This window comes from Natrix helvetica (assembly GCF_964273705.1).
Source record: "Natrix helvetica genome assembly, chromosome: 3".
Classification (NCBI taxonomy): Eukaryota; Metazoa; Chordata; class Lepidosauria; order Squamata; family Natricidae; genus Natrix; species Natrix helvetica.
Window position 1 is genome coordinate 49,727,355 of NC_138549.1, and position 14,734 is coordinate 49,742,088.

The window sequence follows — 14,734 nt, forward strand, 5'->3', positions numbered from 1 at the left end:
CCAGCAGTGTGCAGCAGCTGCAAAAAAAGCCAATACAGTTCTAGGCTACATAAACAGAGGGATAGAATAAAGATCACGTGAAGTGTTAATACCACTTTATAATGCCTTGGTAAGGCCACACTTGGAATACTGCATTCAGTTTTGGTTGCCACGATGTAGAAAAGATGTGGAGACTCTAGAAAGAGTGCAGAGAAGAGCAAAAAAGATGATTAGGAGACGAGACTAAAACATATGAAGAACGGTTGCAGGGACAGGGTATGCCTAGTTTAATGAAAAGAAGGACTAGGGGATATATGTTCCAAAATCTCAGGGGTTGTCACAAAGAAGAGGGAGTAAAGCTATTCTCCAAGGCACCTGAGGGTAGAACAAGAAGCAATGGGTGGAAACTAATCAAGGAGAGAAGCAACTTAGAACTGAGGATAAATTTCCTGACAGTTAGAACAATTAATCAGTGGAACAGCTTGCCTCCAGAAGTTGTGAATGCCCCAACACTGGAAGTCTTTAAGAAGATGCTGGATAGCCATTTGTCTGGAACGGTATAGGGTTTCCTGCCCAGGCAGGGGGTTGGACTAGAAGACCTCCAAGGTCCCTTCCAACTCTGCTATTGTATTGTATTGTATTACATTACACTGAGAACTTGGGCACTAGAGACAAATTCCTTGCGTGTCCAATCACACTTGGCCAATAAAGAATTCTATATAGAAACTAAGAGACTATGAGTTCTAGTCCTGCCTTGCACACAAAAACAACAGTTGACCTTAGGCCAGTTATTGACTCTCAGCTCTAGGAAGAAAACAATGGCAAACATAATGCAACTTGCTATTATTAATACTGATTTATATTCTGTCTTACCTAATGAGCTCTCAAGAACAATGATTGACATACCTTTGCTGTTTCTGAGACAGAATTCCAGTATCCACCACTGAGAGAAAACTTCCCACTACCTATTCGTGCCAAAATTTCTTCTGGAGTATCATCAGGACCATTTGCAAAGGGAGTATAACTAAATGAAGACAATAGTTTTAACATTTTTTTAAAAAAATGCTCTGCGCAATTGCATTATCAGAATTGACATACTAAATTATTATAGGTAGTCCTCAATTTACAACCATAATTGAGCCTAAAATTTCTTGTGTTCAAATATTTGTTAAGTGAGTTTTGCCCCATTTTATGATCTTTCTTGTCAGTTTTTCAGTGAATCACTGCCGTTGTTACGTTAATAGCACGGTTATTGTGAATCTGGTTTCCCCATTGACTTTGCTTTCAGAAGGTCTCAGAAGGTGATCACATGACCACGGGACACTGCAACTGTAATAAATGTGAGTCTTTTGCCAAATGGCTGAATTTTGATCATGTGACTATGCTGCAATAGTCGTAAGTGTGAAAAATGGTCATGTCACTTTTTTCAATGCTGTTGTAACTTTGAACAGTTACTAAATGAATTGTTGTAAGTAAAGGACTACCTGTTATTAATATAAATTGCAAAAATAATTATTCATGAGACTATGTAACTGCTTACCAATTATTAATGTGAACAAAAAGCTTTCCAAAAAAAATTCGGAAACAAAAGTAACGTATTACATATAGCAGTACTAACATTGTTCAGTACTGGAACAGATTTAGAAATAGTACAATTTGAACTATGACAAGTGAACTATTTGAAAATGATTAATAATAGGTATATATTTTCTCCAAGCTTCTCATGAACTTGAAAAGTTTTTTAAAATTCCAAGTTTTTCAGAGATCTATATCTGCCTTGAAAGTAACCCATGTTGAACATCAGGAAATGACAACAAATGTTTCATGATATTTTGTATTATATCATAAAATGCTTTATGATAATTTTATATTATAAAATGTTTTTATGAAATTTGCCAAATTTCCATTCCACTGAAGCTATGGAATGTCGATTTTGGATCCATGTATTCTATATGTTAGCTGATTTGAGGTATCTTGGCTCAAAAAGATTTGCCTTGTGATACACGGATTAGCCCAGTTAAAGGTTGCAGACACGAAAGTTTTAGCATTATATAGATACAGGACAAAGTAAATTGATATAAACATACCCAGTCAACATTGTATATAGAAGGACACCAAGGCTCCAAATGTCGCATGCTACATCATACCCTTGCCTTTTTAATACCTATGGGAATCATGTTATTAATTAATCAAAAAGAAAAAAGCAATTATTCTTAATTGTAAAAATTACTTTTGTAAATATTACTTTTATTACAGAATCACTGAGAAACATAAGTTGCTGTATCCATTATAAATTATCCAATATAAATTGTATAATTTAATTTAATAATTTAATAAACAATAGTTGAATTATTAAATTAATTTAAACTCTATCATTGCAGTTAAAATGACAGTTTAAATCACTGCACTATAAAAGAAAGAAAACCAAAACTGAAACAAATCATTCACATAAATTATGGGTAATCAATATAGCACTATTAAAATAAAACAATAAATAGTTCAGATAAATTCATTTGCACAGTTGCTTCTCCACCTCATGGAATGCATATAGTTCAAATAATTACATCTCATATAATTCAAAGAGAAAGCCACATATACAATTTCTTGGTTTCCTTTATGTATGATCATCAGCCTCAAATTCTTTAAAATATGGAAAAAAATAGGAATGTTCCATAAATCTTGAGGCTTGGCCAATGCATGTATAATCCCATATGTAGGATAAAGAACAATCAAAGTTACGGAGGAAAGTTGAGATACCAAGTGGCTTGCAGGTCAGTTAAGTTGCTGTTGGGTGAGGGAGAGTATGAAGGTGACTGTTGTGGCATATGTGAACAATTTCAGGCTCAGAGGTGGCTGATGCTAGGTGGGTGGGGATATGCAGGTAGCTGCAGCGGTGCATGAAAGTTATTTCAAGCCCAGGGTGCAGTGGTGGTTGATGGCGGATGGGGCACAGATGGCTGCAACAGAACCCACAAGCAATTTTAAGCACATGGGGTGACTGCTATCAGGTAGGGGAGGGTGTGCAGGTGGCTGCAGTTGCATATGTGAATGATTAGAGGCACAGAGGTGGCTACTCCTGAGAGACTTGCCAGAGTAATTACAACTTTCCTGCTGGCTTCCCCATTGACTTTGTTTGTAGGAAGCTGTCAGTGAAAGCTGCAATCATGTGATTGTGGACCACTGCGACCATCATAATTACAAGCCAGTTGCCAAGTTACTAGATCAACATCATGTTACTGCAGGGGCGGTGTAATGTCTGGAAATTTGGGGATTCATCATAAGGATCAATTGTTCAGCACCATGAAACTTTAAATAGTCACTGATCAAGTAATCACTAAGTGAGAACTATCTACAATATACAACTTATGTTTTTATAAGGAAGTGAAAAAATGTTCTGCACAAAGTTAGAAATGTTGGTTAAGCAGGTTGTAAGATTCTGAAATTGTCACTAAGGATGGTCAGATTGTATTTTGTTTCTGAAGCTATTAATAATCATTTCCCCCCTTTTTTCTATAAGCCAATAATATACTTTGGATAATAAGGGGGACCAATATGAAGCAATCAACTTGAGTCTGATGGATATTCAGTTTTTAATAATCAGATTTGTGGAAAGCTCTCCTATTGCTCCAGGAACTATTGGATTCTAAACATCTGTTGCAAAATGTAATATTCCTGGCCTGGATGGCTTTTAAGAGGACTGATGCAAGGCTTTTACTGAGTCATCATAAATCTTTTGGATGTAAGTAATAAATCTTTTTCAGGATGTTAAACTGCCAGCATTGTTTTATACTAAGGCTTATACTAAGCCCGTGATGGTGAACCTATGGCAAACATGCCAGAAGTGGCACGCAGAGCCATCTCTCTGGGAATGCCAGACATCGCCTGTTGCTCGTCCGGTTTCTTGTGCGCCTACGTGTGAGACCAGCCAGAAACTGAAAGACCAGGTGACCGTCGCGCATACGCATGCTGGAAACCAGAAGTTCAATAGCTGCAAAATGTTTTACCACATATAATTTACTCCCCCATCAGGGTTTACAAAAAATCATCAGGCATCAAACAACATGTTGATTAATTGATGCACTGGATATAGCCAAGTACAGGATGGAATCTACTAGTATTTTTAGACGCAGGATAAGCCTTTGCTAAGTTACCTATTTCTAAAAGCCATTCCTTAACGTTTGAACAGAGGTGTCAAAATCGATGTCAGGCCTGCAGCCATATTTTTTTGTGGATCTCAGGCCTGCCACACTTTCTATTATTCTACTATGCCTTTTCTAATATGGGAAAATGGGAGGGGGGATTGTATGGAGTTAAATGCTATGTAGCCAAAATAAAAATCCTTTCTAGAAGCCAAGGTCATCCTTTGTCTCTGCACCTAACCGGAAATGGATGGGGGAAGCTGCCAGCATGGCAGTGGAAGATTGCACCATGTGATGGACTTGTGGTTGTGGGGGCAAGATCTTGAACTTTCAACTGTGTGCGAAAACCAGGAAACCTTCAGATTCAGGTTTCCCAGATGTGCCAACATGGCTCTCTTAATAAATCGGAACTTTGAGCAATACTTTGCCTTGGACTCTGATTTACTTTTGGATGCTATTTGGAACCCTGACACTCGATTTCATTGAGGGCCGCATCAGGGTTGTATTTGACCACAGGGGAGGTGGGAGTGAGCATAGCTGGGGTGGGCATGGCCAGCTCAATGTCACTCATGTCGAGACACCTGTGGTGGCCCGAGCACTCTGCCAGAGAAAACCGGCTCCCAAGCTCCGTTTTTGGCCGCGACTGAAACCCTCTACCAGGGAAAACAGAGCTAGGAAGGGCCGCATATGGCCCTCCTGAGCTCCATTTTCACTGGTAGAGGCACTGCAGGCCAGTCCTTCACTGTTTCCAGGGTGGCCCCATGGGCCAAATCTAAGCACCCCGTGGGCCGGATCCAGCCCCCGGGCCTTGACTTTGAATAACATTTTGTTTTCAAATTCACAGTATGATTCTTTTATCCCCTCCGTGCAATTATATAATACAGTGATGGTGAACCTGTGGCACGCAGAGCCATTTGTCGGGAATGCGGGACACTGCCCTGTCAGCTGGCCAGCGTTCATGTGTGCGCTGGCCAGCTGAGTTCACCCCTTTTTAAAGCCATTTTTGCCCTCCCCAGGCTCCATAGGCTTTATAGGAGCCTGGGGAGAGTGAAAAGAGCCCCCCCCCGCCCCCCGGAGGCTTCATGAGCTTCCGTGAAGCCTCCAGAGCATAAAAAACCGGCCATACAGGAAAACCGGAAGTTCAGGAACAGACTTCCGGTTTGCTTGAAGGGTCGTTTTGAGCGTTCCGAAGTCTTCAGGGACCGTCCAGAGGCTTCCCTGAAGCCTTCAGAATGCTTAAAACGACCCTCTGAGCAAACCGGGACTTCCTGTTTGCTCAGAGGGTCGTTTTGAGCACTCCGAAGGCATCTGGGAGGCCTCCGGACGGTCCCTGAAGCCTTCGGAGCGCTCAAAACGACTCTCCAAGCAAACCGGAAGTCACTTCTGGTTTACTCGGAGGGTCATTTTGACTGCCCCAAAGGCTTCAGGGAAGCCTCCTGAAGGCGTCCGGGGGGGGGGGGGAGGCTGTTTTCGCCCTCCCCAGACTCCTATAAAGCCTCTGGAGCCTGGGGAGGGCGAAAAAAGCATGTAAAAATGGGGGGGAGCACCTGTAGTGCGCACATGCGTACTGGGGGGGGTCGCACATTGCATTATGGGTGCAGCACGCCCGCACACGACTCCCCTGCGCTCCCCCCACTTATGGCACACAAGCCAAAAAAAGTTCGCCATCGCTGATATAATACATAGTCATATTCGAAACATTGATGTTTATAGTTTGGCTTTACCACTTCTCTTTTCTTTTTCTGATTTTGTATCTTTTATAGATATAAGGATTTTTTTTGTTTTTAATATATTTGCATATAATTTTCTAACCGTAAATTAATACATTTATTTAAAGAAGAAAAAAAGGAATTTCCAGATTATATGTTTTTTCTACATAGGAAATACAGACAAATAACCAATAGTTAGTTACCTCTGGAGCAACAAAATTTGCTGTGTAACAGGGTGTCATTAAGAGGCCATTTTCTGCTCTCAACTGCTTTGCAAAGCCAAAATCACAAATTCGAATAGATTCTGGATTGCCTGATTCATCAACATATAAGATATTACTAGGCTTCAGATCTCTATGTACAACCTTAAGAAAAAAGAAAAAGAAATTACTGGCATTTTTATGCAAAATCATCTGCAAGTTCCTTCATGACTCTGAAAAGACCCACCAGTTTTTCTGCAGCTTTGCAGAAAAGCAACAAGAAAAATAAAAAAGTTTCTGCTGTTCCTTGGTACACATTGATTTTACATGGGAAACAGTTCAGTTCCAGGAGCTCTTGTAAACCATCTCTTTCTTTTCAATAAAACTTGTTAAAGAGATTGTGAGGTTTCTTTTCAGAAAAACCTGATGATTTCAAAAATAGATAACTTACCCCTTGTGCATGAAGGTATTCAACAGTTTTTGTAATTGTCAATAACACAGCACTAGCTTCTCTTTCAGAAAAAAATTTTTGCCTAAGAATTTTGTCCAGCAGTTCTCCACCTTTCATGAGTTCTGTTACCAGAAATACATATTTTCCATCATCATATACCTGAAAATAACATGAAATATCCAATCATATCATGTACCTAAAAGTGACATACAAAATGATTTCACAAAAGAAATGGACCTACTAGATCAATTTTAAAATAGTGGTTATCACCTGAAATAGTGTGTGATATCTGAAGAACCCAGAAAATATCACAAGATAAAGGATAGCTAAGTTAAAAAAATCACTGAAACTTAAATAAGATTTAAAAAAACCCTAAAATTGCATGACGATCACAGAAAGGAAGGGAAAAATAAATAACAGGCAATGTGATTGGCAATGTGAAAAGTTATTTTAATTGATGTCTTCCAAAATGATAGCTGAGTGGAAAAAGAATCTCTGACTATCTAATGAATGAAAAGTAAAAAAGCTTTGAAATTTACATTTATGACTGTTAATACATGTTCATTAATTCATTAATTTATTTTAAAACCATGTATCGTTTTAATTTGTCAGGAATTAAAATTCTGTATCTTTAGTATCATTTCTGCTAAGAAATGTTTCAATCAATGTCCAAAAATTTACTGTCTCTTTGTATATACATATAATGCAGCAAGGTAAATATAAACATTTAGTTTCTAAAGCCTATGGCAGCAAGTACTGAAAAATTGGTTGGAATATAAAGAACAAATAACTATTCTTTACTACCTGTATTTTTAGGGGTGTTTTTATTTTCTTGTTGTTGCAGCTCCATAAACTTTTGTTTATGCTTTGTACAAGATTATACATCCTATTCCTGGGGAACTCTGGGTAGCAGCACTTGTGTAAGAAGCAAGAATATGCTTGCCAAACCTATCAGTCTATCAATGCCACTACTCACTACCTCAAGTCTTTAGAAAGCCATCCTCAATTATTTTATCATAAATCTATCAATATTCTAAGATCATGTTTCAACACCGAAGGCTGGGAGCCTATTTACTAAGATCTATCATTTCTCTAATCTGTGCTTCTGTCAACCAAGGAAGAAGTCCGCCTCTTTCAACCTAAATAAACAGCCTGCCAAATATTTGGGGTTAAAAAAGATTTACAGTTCACAGCTCCAGAGAAAACCCAGGATATATGCATTACAAATACTGGACAAAATTAAATAAGTTTTCTAACCTAATAGCTAATAGAAGGCAAATAACACATTGATATTAATGACTTAATTACCATGAAGATGCTTATATTATCTACTTACATCTTTAAGAGTAATAATATTTGGGTGCTGTCCATATCGTAGCAATATTTCTATTTCCTCTGTAGGGTCTCTCTTACTCTTGTCTATAATCTAGAGGAACAAATATATATAAATGAATAATTTTATATAATACTAACAACTAATTAAATTATTATTTTATAACAACAACCAGCTCAAAACATTATTTTCACCTTGTTTAAAGAGAAAGTTAGGTTGCTATACTAGTTAAGGCACTGAACTAAAAATCAGGAGACTATCAAACCTGACTTCACTTCATAGTTGCCTGTGCCTACTTTCTCTCAGTTTTGCCAGAGTGTTGGGAAGGGGGGGGGGGTGAATTCCTAAGGGTGGAGGGAGACTGTGGAATGCAAGTGAACCATCTGTTGCCAGGGAGATATTATCTACAAGGCCAAGTGATGAAGAATGTTTTGACCAAAGCAGACAGCTTTTCCCAAAGCAACAGAATTGAATTAAATTGGTGAACTATGAATTGTGGTGGTCCAGAGGGGGAAAAGAGTTAGTTATGTGGCTTTTTGTGGGAAAAATCCCACAATATATACTTTGCTTCTGCCATGCCTCGATGGATTTTTCATAAAGCTATACTCTTGGTTAATCTAAAGAGCTAGGAGTTTCTTTTGTTGAATGTGACAAATGGAAGTCAGTTCTCACAGTAGTGTTTACTGGATCCCACCAGCAGGCCAAAGACCCGAGATGTCGGCAACAGGCAAGGAATCAGAGGAGAGGAATAAGCCAGAGGAGCCCCTGGCTAAAGAGGCCTGGTGGTATTGCAAACTGGAGCAGGGGTGCAGCCAGCAGGTCCTAAATTCAGGGCTGAAAAGCCAGAGGCATACTTGGTGAGCTTAAGAGAATGTCTGTGGGGTGCCCTGTACCAGGGACCAAAGACCGGCTGGGTGGAGAATGTAGGAAAGGTGACAGAGACCAAGACCCTCTAATCCCCCAGGAGTTAGCATGACCCAAGGGAGATAATGGAAGGCGAGATGGCCTGTTGAGTGGGCCAAGCCGATCGAGTGGAAGCTCCCTGCTGTCGCCCGCAGCCCATCAATGGAGCAGCTGGGAGAGAAGTTTGGAGGCCTGGAGATCAAGGGAGTGTTGTCACCGGGAGCCAAGGCAACTGTGGCCAGGACAGGGGCAGTGAAGTCTGGGGCAGGGAAACTGGCTCCGCAGAGTGCCTGAGACACGTCCAGGCCCTAGGGCTGTGATGACGAACCTATGGCATGCGTGGTGGCATACAGAGCCCTCTCTGCTGGCACACGCATCGTCATCATAGGTCAGATCTCTGTGGCGTTTCTTTAGTGAGCTTCTGTTTCCCTGCAAATGACGAAACAGAAGCTCACAAAAGAAAAAGATCTTACCTTCTGCTGTGCTGCTGGTGTTAGGATGCCCTGCCTCCTGCCGGACAGCTGGTCTTCTGGTCTCTGCTGCACATGCGCGCATGTCCGGGGATTTCCAGACATGCGTAGGCACATGCACGTCTGTGCATGCATATGCACATGCATGTACACAGTTTGGGCACTTGGTGTCCAAAAGGTTTGCCATCACTGCTCTACTATCTGCCAGGGAGGAAAAACTTCCTTGCAGATGCCCTCTCCCACATACCATAGTACAATAGCACCCGAGAGGCAGTGATGACATCCATCATCCTATCGAAGAAGCATGCAGCACTGGCTCTCAACAAGTGACACGCTAGCTGGAGCCATCCCAACACCCATAAAAGATGCCGTAATAAGAGATGAGTTGTTCCAGCAGCACAAAGATGAGCTATCTGTGAGTTAGGGGCTGGCGTGGAAGGGCACCAAAATATATGTCCTAGCCAGCCGATTAGGATTTTAGAGAGGAGTCATGAAGCAAGAGCAGCAGGACATTTTGGGTTGGCATCTAGTGAAGAAACAATTCTGGTGGCCAAAGGTGAAAAAGGACATAGAAGCAAAGTCAGCTCTGGATTTTTTTTGTGAAACGCCACATAGGTAACTCCCTTTTTCCTCTCCAGGCCATCCACAATTCATAGCTCACCAGTTGAGTTCAGGTCGTTTGCCTTAGGAAAAGCTGTCTGCTTCAATCAAAACATTCTTTATCATTTGGCATTACACATAATGTCTCCTCGGCAACCGCCAGTTCACTTGCATTCCACAGTCTCCCTCCATTCTCAGGAATTCACCATCACCTTCTTGTCACTGTTTGGCAAAACTGTGAGAGAAAGCAGGTACAGGTAACCATGGAGCAGTGGTGGGTTCCGGATCCCGTTGCAACCAGTACAGTTGCAAAGCAGCCCGGCATCCTCCACATGAACATGCGCAGTGCACGTACACATCCTACCTTCCAGCAACGCCTCCGCGATGCTCCAGCTGCTCAGTGGAGTGTCGTGCTGGCGCTATATGTGCTGTGTGCATAAGCGCCAAAGACTTTAAAGACAGGTAAGGAGCGTGGGTGGGTGGGCGGGCGCTCCGGAGCACCGTACCGGTATCCCGTGCTCCAGGCAGGCATCGGTACGCCCGTACTGGGGTGTACCACCTGCAACCCACCACTGCTATAGTTAAGTCAAGTTTGACATGCCTACCCTCCAGAAGAATGATAGCCCTGGAAAATACATGGTAAGCTGTCCTGTGTGCGCTTCAATGAAACAAATGACCAGGAAGCCCCTCCCTCATGGATTACTGGAGCCAATCACCAACTCGATGAACCCCTGGGAGGAAATCTCCATGGACTTTATTGTGGACTTGCCAGAGAATGCGGGGAACACTGTAATTTGGACCATTATGGACTTATTCTTCAAGCTGGCGTATTTCATGGCATGCCCAAAGATTCCCTCCACCTGAACCCTGGCAAAGCTATTCATACAACATATCTACTGACTGAATTGAGTCCCAAAGCGCATCATCTCAGACCGTGGGGTACAATTCACCACAAAATTTTTCCAGGAATTCCTTAAGCTGACTGGCTCCTCATAGGGCTTTAGCTCTGTCTAGCCTCCCAGTACCAATGGAGCCTATGAATGAATCAATTCAGTGTTAGAGCAGTATCTGAGGTGATATGACAATTACCAACAGACCAATTGGGCCGAACTCCTGTCTTTTACAGAAGTGGCATATAATAACTCCATGCACTGTATTACAGGATTTACCCCTTTCAGGATTGCTAGTGGTGTGGAGTTTTTTCCAATGCCAGAAATCCCTCAGGAAAAACTGTCCTCCGTGAGTGGATAGAAACTTTAAAGGAATGGGGAGTAGTGAGCAGAGTACTTCAGAAAGCTAGGGAAACACAAAAGAAGCAAGTAGACAAAACAAAAAAGGGGATCACAGGGGGAATTCAAGGTGGAAGATAAAGTATACTCGTCTACAAAATTTCTCCACCTTAGGCAGCCCTGTAAAAAGCTGGATCCACAATATGCAGAACATTTCCTAATTATCCAGATTGTAAATCCGGTTACTGTAGAATTGCAGCTGCCAAAAAGCCTTGGGTGAATCTGTACTGCACTGCAACCTGCTGAAACCTTTCTGTAGCTCGGGATTAAGATCTGCTGTGGAAGCGCCTCCTCCTCCTATTCTGATCAAAGGGGAGGAACACTATGAAATTAAGGAGATTCTTAACTCCTGGAACCACAGAAGGAAAGTGCAGTATTTAATATTATGGAGAAGCTACCCTCTAGCCGATGCAGAATGGGTGGCAACGAAGATATGAAGGCAGCTAGGGTAGTGTGCAGATTTCATGCTGAAAATCCAGGCTGACCCAAGTGAGGGGGGTGGACAGTAATGTCTAATGTTGTCTGCACTGCTGTGTTTTATTTTCCAGGTCTATCATTCTTCTGGAGGGTAGGCATGTCAAACCTGACTTGACTCCATAGTTGTCTGTACCTGCTTTCTCTTAGTTTTGCCAAACAGTGACGAGAGGGTGGTGGTGAATTCCTAAGGATGGAGGGACCCTCCTCCTCCTTCTCCTCTCACAACCCCTTGGACAGCTGTGGTGGGGCCAGAAGGGCACGCATAAGCAGGAACACTCTCCTCAAGTGAGCAGCCTGGCTCGGCCAAAGTGCAGCAAAGGTGGGTGGGTTGACTTGCTGATGGGCTTTGGCGAGTGCGCTCTGACTTTCTCTGAGCCTGACCCCCTGGGTGGGCATGCAAGTTTCGGCGGGGCCAGTCTCCCTTTCTCACTGCAAGTTTTAAAGCCGCGGCTAGGTGCTGCCAGCCCATCCCCATTTTTGTTGGCCCCTCCTCCTGGATCCCATTCCCACCCTGCCAACCCTTGTGTTTGTGAGGCTGGCATTAGTCACGGCCAGGTCGGGCGAGTGTCTCAGGGTGGAGAACAGGTTGTGTGTCTCCCCAAGCAACCAAGGCATGTCCAACACCAACAAGGGCTGGATGAGGCGACGGAGAATCAGCCCTGGCCACTTCTCCATCCCCCACCATCGCCCTTACCGTCTCAGGCCTGGTGAGGAATGACTTGGAAGGGAGACGAGGGGGTGAGGTCAACCAGTGGGATCACCCGACAGGGAGCCAACAGCAGAGGGCTCAAAGAGCTGCATACACAGAGAAGAGAGCTGACCTCGCGACGGCACGACGTGCAATCTTGGTGCTCCGAGATCACAGTCGATATTTCTGCCACTGGACGGTCCATTTGGACCTAAACCGTCCCGTAGAGACGGTGATTGAGAAGGACACCTCCTGCTGATCTCAGGGACACCGCAAAGTCCCTGAAATATCCAGGAATAGCCTTTTTTTCCGGCGACAGAAACACAGCTAATGAAGCTGCTGAAGTTGGGACAGCTCCGGAACAGGAAGAAAGTGAAAAGAGAAAGTGTGTCAAATTGGTGAGGAAATTTTATTATTAGAAAAAGAGCCTACCCCCGCCCAAAAAAATAAGTTACATTAAAATTGAAGACAGAAGACTGTAAGTGGCGAAATTAATCTACATTAAACTTAGTGTATTATTCTGTTTCTAATTTTTTTTCCACAGATGGAAACTTTTGCAAAGGCTCCCTGTTTTTTAAACTGAATGGATTAATTCTTTCTTCTTCTTTTTTCACTTTTGCTTACACCTATGGATTAAAATTCTCCTTTTATATATATATAAAGTGCTTGATTGGATTGATTGGATTGTTTTTCATCTCCATTTAAGGGTTTTTTTTCTTTCTTAAGCTTGGAATATAAAGAAGATAATAAGAAGGATTATAAAGAGGAAATGTAACAACGGGAGGAAAAGCAGTTACACTGCCACTTAGAGGCTAGATACATTGTTTTTTCTTCTTTCTCTTTGATCACTTGAGATTCAAGATTCTTTCAGCTTGTTTATTGAGAGTGATAGTAGGAAGAGCACAAGTTGTTTATACAGGTGCCTTTTGGGAGTTCTATCACTAGCTATTGGAGGGAAGACAACATTTTGACTTGAAAGATAATAAATGAACCTGTTTGAAGTTTATTAAAATAGCCTTGAACCCTATAGTGGCAGTGTCTACAAAATTGAAATAATGGCTCAGCAGGAAAAAGAAACTGTAACATTGCAAATGATTATGTTTGAAATTCAAAATCTATTAGTTGTGACAGGGACAATTGAAAAGAGATCGGAGAATATGGAATACAAAACAGAAAAATCTGATGGAGAAACTGAGGATGTTTACCAAATGAATAAAGTGGAGGACAGAGTTCAAAAGATGGAAGAAAAAAATGAGCAAAGAGATAAGAAAACTGTGGATACTGACAACAAAGTGAGCATGGTTGGTAATGGCAAGAGTGGAATATGGAAAGGGGAGATAGATGGATTGGAACTCTACCCCAGACTTCAAAGCACAGAAGAAGAAAAGAGAGAGAGATAAGGAGAGAAATTTTGACAGAAGCACTAGCGATAACCAAAGATAAGCTGTTGGAAAGAACAGATGTTGGGTTTCAACTTTTATGAGATACGAAAGGAACAACATGTTGCCAAGAAAAGTTTATACAATATTTATTAAGAAAGTAACTAGAACATTAATGCTACAAATGGCAAGAGATATAAGACTGCACTATTACTGGAAAGATATAGGTTGATGCAATGAAAATGTATAATAAAAATTAAGCTAAATTTAGTTTACTAGTAGTATGTATAAAATGAAGCGACAATAGCTATAGTTAAATAATGATAACAATACATATAGATATATTAGTTTGATAATATGAAATTTTATATAAACAACTCCTGGAGATTTTGAGAGGAGGTTTAAAAGCTTTATCTAGAATATGTTATAAAGATGTATTGTTATTGGATGATTTTAGGATGATTTAATAGAATGTTATCATATAACTCTATTTTAGATTTTGAACATTATATATAAAAGGATGTACCTAGAATATTAATGCTACAAATGGCAAGGGATATAAGACTGCACTATTACTAGAAAGATACAGGTTGCTGCAATGAAAGTGTATAATAAATACTAAGCTAAATTTAGTTCACTAGTAGTATGTATAAAATGAAGTGACAATAGCTATAGTTAAATAATGATTAATAATGATAGCAATACATATAGATATATTAGTTTGACAATATGAAATTTTATATAATCAACACATGGAAAATACGAGAGGAGGTTTAAAAGCTTTATTTAGAATATGTTATAAAGATGTATTGCGATTGGATGATTTTAGGATGATTTAATAGAATATTATCATATAATCCTATTCTAGATTTTGAATATTATATATATAAAAGGATGTAAAAACAATTATAGTCAAATTAAGGTTGAGATACAATACTTGTGATGTACATGAATATAGGTGAATTTAAAATATGCAATTTGATATGAAAAGGAGGTGAAGACTATGGAAGAGATGCATGGAAATACTGTAACCAACTGACACACTTTCTACAATTTGTAATGGAAGATGGATTTTTATTTTTTATTTTTATGTTTGTTTGTCTTTGTTCAAAAATAA

The 14,734-nt window shown here is 40.7% G+C and overlaps 1 protein-coding gene across 5 annotated transcripts in view; it reads right to left on the reverse strand.

Annotated features, from left to right (window-relative positions):
- Positions 1–14,734, reverse strand: part of RPS6KA3 (ribosomal protein S6 kinase A3) — a 142,688-nt gene that overhangs the window by 16,926 nt on the left and 111,028 nt on the right. For all 5 annotated transcript variants that reach the window (XM_081947342.1, XM_081947341.1, XM_081947340.1 and 2 more), the window contains exons 16-20: positions 7,815–7,904; positions 6,479–6,637; positions 6,031–6,192; positions 2,067–2,143; positions 886–1,003 (exon numbers count right to left, since the gene is read on the reverse strand). In XM_081947342.1, coding sequence (XP_081803468.1) covers positions 886–1,003; positions 2,067–2,143; positions 6,031–6,192; positions 6,479–6,637; positions 7,815–7,904 — 606 coding nt within the window. The remainder of the gene's footprint in view (positions 1–885; positions 1,004–2,066; positions 2,144–6,030; positions 6,193–6,478; positions 6,638–7,814; positions 7,905–14,734) is intronic.